The sequence below is a fragment of the Austrofundulus limnaeus genome, unplaced genomic scaffold, assembly GCF_001266775.1.
Source record: "Austrofundulus limnaeus strain Quisiro unplaced genomic scaffold, Austrofundulus_limnaeus-1.0 Scaffold9, whole genome shotgun sequence".
Taxonomy (NCBI): Eukaryota; Metazoa; Chordata; class Actinopteri; order Cyprinodontiformes; family Rivulidae; genus Austrofundulus; species Austrofundulus limnaeus.
Genome location: NW_013952411.1, coordinates 5,091,684 through 5,096,540, shown reverse-complemented (window position 1 = coordinate 5,096,540; position 4,857 = coordinate 5,091,684). Strand labels below are relative to the sequence as shown.

Here is a 4,857-nt window from a genome sequence, read left to right as displayed (position 1 = left end):
CAGACGTTCAGAGATATAACTATCTGCGATACTGTGGTCACTTTCCATGTAGCATCAATTATGCTAATGCTAGCTGCCACGTTCTCTCGTCCTGGCCACACCTCCGCTCTCTAACCCCCCCTCCCCCACCCACTTTGATGCATTTTTCAAATTTCGCTTTGGGGCGGAGTTATCTTTTCACAGGTGGGGGGGATACACTTTAATAAGAAAGAAATGATTCAGAAGATTTTATACTTTTACAGAAAGTTTCATAGAAAAATCTGCTGAACTGTAAAAATTATGTCGAGTTTGGTGATTAGTTTTGATATTTAATGATAAATTAGAATTAGTCATGATAAAAGAAACAAAACCTGCATGATATTTTCTCATACGGATTAATGTGTCCTTAAATAAAAAAACATGTGAGGAAAATTTAGACAAAAATCAAACAAAAGTGTTTTGTTTACATTGAGTACGTACCTGCATTTAAAGAATTACATTTTTAAAAAAATCTGGAAGATTGCAGTAAACTCTCAAACTCTGTTTCTTATATCATGACTAATTCTTATTTATCATTAATATCAAAACTAATCACAAATATTCTTTAAATGCAGGTACGTACTCAATGTAAACAAAACACTTTCGTTTGATTTTTGTCTCATTTTCCTTACAGATTTTTATTTAAGGACACATTAATCCGTTTGAGAAAACATTTTGCAGATTTTGTTTCTTATATCATGACTAATTCTTATTTATCATTAAATAATATCAAAACTAATCCCAAAAATTGACATAATTTTTTACACTTTTGCAGATTTTTTTCTATGAAACTTTAATTCTTATTAAGTATCTAGTAATTAGAACCTATAACATTAGAATAAAACTGAAAATACAAATGATTAAAGTGTTAAAACTAATCAGTTTGTTTGTTTATTATTATTACTTTTGCTGCCTAAATAATATCACATATTACTTTTTAATGATTGTTTTATAGCTATAATGTTACAATAACACTAAAAACTAAATYATTATTTGTCTCTGGTGACTTATAAATCACATTTAAGCTGCAGAAACTGTAATCGGTACAAGTTTAAAGTCTTTATTCACCCCACAGTTCACCTTTGTGTGTTTAATTTCATAATTTGCAATGAGCAGCTCTAATAATCCCATATTTTTACATTAAAAATTACAACTTTTTAACCCAGATTTAGTCATTTAGAACAGCTTCAGAGCTGCTTCTGTCATAAATGTTAATCTTGATGTGAATAACTGAGTCCTCACTGGGGTTGGGTTGTAGTAAAACYTCTGTCTGCTTCAGGATCTTCTCGGTCCAGGTCTTGGTGTTCTCAGCTCGGACCAACAGGTTCTCCAGGTGGGCATCCAGCTCCGTTTTCTCAGCCTGGCCGAGCTTTTCCTCTGTAAACTGACAAAAAACAAATATGCTGTGTGTTTAACCAAACTGGAGGGAGAGGAAATTAAAAACAAGATAACAGATCCGAGTCAAATTAGCTTTAGCTTAATTTGCCTACAGCTGATAGCACAGTTTAATGGTTTTACAGGCCCAGGTTAATGTGCAACAATTATAACTCTGTGCTGCTTTAAACGGAAAGCGAAAACATCACTTTTAGAAACCCAGTGAACAGCTAACACAGTGTGTAGCTTTAGCCTGAAGCGAAACGGGCTAACCAGCTAGCATGTAGCCGCTTTCCAACCGCGGCTAACGCTGCGAGCTAGCTTAGCAACAACTGGAAAACAGCTTCAACTTACTTGGACCGCGCGACTCAGGAAAGTACCGGCGTCAGCGGCTAGTCGTTTAACGTTAAAGTCCATGGCGCAGCGGTGAACAACAACTCCTAAAACACAAACCGGTTCGCCTCACACTAAAACTGTCATCCCTAAAGTCACTGAAGCAACTGTTTTTTTCCCCTCCGGAGTATGGGCTGAGGAGACAGAACCAGACTGTTGCACAATGGTCCAATGTGCTCCACCGACTCCACTTTGCTTGAAGCCCAGACTGAAGTTTCCACAGTCAGTTGTGATTTGGGGTGTCATGTCTTTTGCTGCTGTGGATTTGATCAAGTCTGCACGCCTCTTGCTCCTGACAAGCTTTATAGAGATGCTGATTTCATTTTCCAGGAGACTTGGAACCTGACCACACTGCCAATAGTACCAAAGGCTGGCTACGCCATATTCTAATTTGCTGAGACACTGAATTTAGTTTTTCATTATTTGTAATAATCATCTAAATGACAAGAAATAAAAGGCCTGAAGTCTTTCACTCTATGTGTAATGAATCTATATAAGAAGAAATTCACTTTCTGAACTGACTGATAAAAATATTAAACTTTTTTTAGATGCACTTGTGACCTGATGCATCTTTTCATAGTGATTTGTATAAATACAAAGAATTCCATACTAACCTGTTTTAAATAACACTATGAATGTGAACAGTACTAAAGAAATTTATTAGTCATTTAAATACTGATTTTAAAAGCGCCACACCATTTCATAGTTCATTGTTCTACGATCTACCATCTGAATGTCGCAGCAGAAATCAAGACTCATCAGACCAGGCAACTATTTTCCAATCATCTATTGTCTAATTTTGGTGAGCCTGTGTGAACTGTAGCCTCAGTTTCCTGTTCTTAGCTGACAGGAGTGGCACCAGGTGTGGTCTTCTGCTGCTGAAGCCCATCCTCCTCAAGGTTTGACATGTTGTGTGTTCAGAGATGATCTTCTGCMTACCTCCATTATATTTAGAGTGGTTATTTGAGTCACTGTTGCCTTTCTATCAGCTCGAACCAGTCTGGCTTTTCTCCTCTGACCTCTGGCATCAGCAAGGCATTTGCGCCCACAGAACTGCTGCTCACTGGATWTTTTCTCTTTTTCTGACCATTCTCTATAAACCCTAGAGATGGTTGTGGGTGAAAATCCCAGTAAATCAGTAGTTTGTGAAATACTCAGACCAGCCCGTCTGGCACAAACAACCATGCCACGTTCAAAGTCACTTAAATCACCTTTCTTCCCCATACTGATGCTCAGTTTGAACTACAGCAGATCATCTGGTCATGTCTACATGCCTAAATGCACTGAGTTGCTGCCGTGTGATTGGCTGATTCCACATTTGCGTTAATGAGCAGTTGGACAGGTGTACCTAATAAAGTGGCCAGTATATATATATATATGCTATGACCACATGGTCAACCAAAGAGGCTCTGATGTCATCACAAATTACTGTTCTTTGATTTCCTTGCCTTCGTCCTCCTCTTCCTCCTCTCACTCACTCTCACTAAAGCTAAAGTTGTGATAGCTGAATGTAAATCTGGTGTTTAGAGTTTTGAAACAGATCAGTGAAAACAGATTTTGTATGGAGCCAGCCGGCAGGATTAGTGTTGAACCCTGGTTGTGTGAAGAGAAGAGTTTAGTGTTAAATAAGATGGTTCTGCTCTCTGCTGGTTCTGATGATGATTACAACAAAGTGTCGACATGTCACCTTCTATTTTACTTTAGTACTGATGAGTCATGTACTGGTTAAGTATACAGCTGCAGCTCTTGTTGTTTCAGGTAACTTTGACCTGATTTCAGCATTTACAATGTCACAAATATGACATTACARTATGTTTATTTAAGCACAATTGCTGAAAACAACATGCAGGGTTTTAGTCTGCTTTTGTCACATTATGACTGGATTGTGTTGTAATTTTTCCTAGACAAATTGTAGTGCACTGGGTAAATACATACTTTTGGAAATTTTAGAAATGTAAGAATGTTGTATAATACATCCTAAAAATGTCAAATATTTGTTACTGCTGGAAAAAAATGGGGGGGGGGATTGGGGGGACACAAAAAATGGGGGTGACACGACTTCAGTAAAAGAACACTAATTTTCGTACAGTATAAATCAAAATTAAACTTAAAATTTAAATAAGGCTTAAAAATAAAAAGGCTTTAAACAAGGCTTGATTTATTTTTTCTTTGTGGTGTCCTTTGTTTTGACTTTTTCACTTTTACTGTACTTTTAAAAGCTTTGCATGTATTTGCATCTTCCACCACACACTTCATCTCTTGATTTATCTTGTTTATTTTTTAATAACAAAGATTTATAACTAATTGAAGTTGTTACTTTTTTCAGCTTGTCCCTTCTTCTGGGCCACAGCCTGCATTATGATTCCCAGAATTTAAAAACATTTTTAAAAATTAAAAACAGACTGACAGATTGCATATTTTTTCCCCAAAAGTAGGGTTCTGTCTTGTCCTGGCACAGAAAGCTCCATCCAGTCTGCTTCATTATAACCAACGAGTTGCATTGCTACTCTAGTGCTTCAAATGTTCTAAGACAAAGGTAAAAATTAAACACAAAGTGTAGTTATGCTTTTTGTCTAATTTAATATTAAAGGTATTTTTTCCCCTTTCAGTTTTATCATTGATTTTTTTTTCTAATATTTCCCTATGCCTTCTACTTTAATTTAATCTTTAGCATCTATCGGTGCTTCATCAATTAACCACCAAATACAAATAAAAGATATAGAAGACTAAGCGGTCTCACAAAGCTGTGAATGCATGACACAATGACTGCTGCATAGCCCTGGGAACTGACGAGTTCCTGCAGCGCTGCTGAAAGGCAACAGAGGCGATTGGGATGACTGGGATGGTTTCTGAAATGAAACCATTGTCATATTGCTGTGAGTACGACTGATGCTAAGGAAGTCGCCACCGGAGGGCTGGAATCTTTTCTGGCTCAGAACAGTTGAGGACATAATCAAGCAATTAAAATCCAATTTATTGCATTAGTGCACCTTGTAATTGCCTAGGAGCTTATTCATTTATTTCTTTTGTGTGTGTGTGTGTGTGTGTGTGTGTGTGTGTGTGTGTGTGTGT

The 4,857-nt window shown here is 37.0% G+C and overlaps 1 protein-coding gene across 1 annotated transcript in view; it reads right to left on the bottom strand.

Moving 5' to 3' along the window:
* Positions 1-1,916, bottom strand: part of sh3glb1a (SH3-domain GRB2-like endophilin B1a) — a gene marked incomplete at both ends in the record, with an annotated part of 11,286 nt that extends 9,370 nt beyond the window's left edge. The window contains 2 exon segments of the mRNA XM_014001622.1: positions 1,261-1,402; positions 1,747-1,916. Coding sequence (XP_013857076.1) covers positions 1,261-1,402; positions 1,747-1,809 — 205 coding nt within the window.
* Between the last annotated feature and the right edge of the window lie 2,941 nt (positions 1,917-4,857).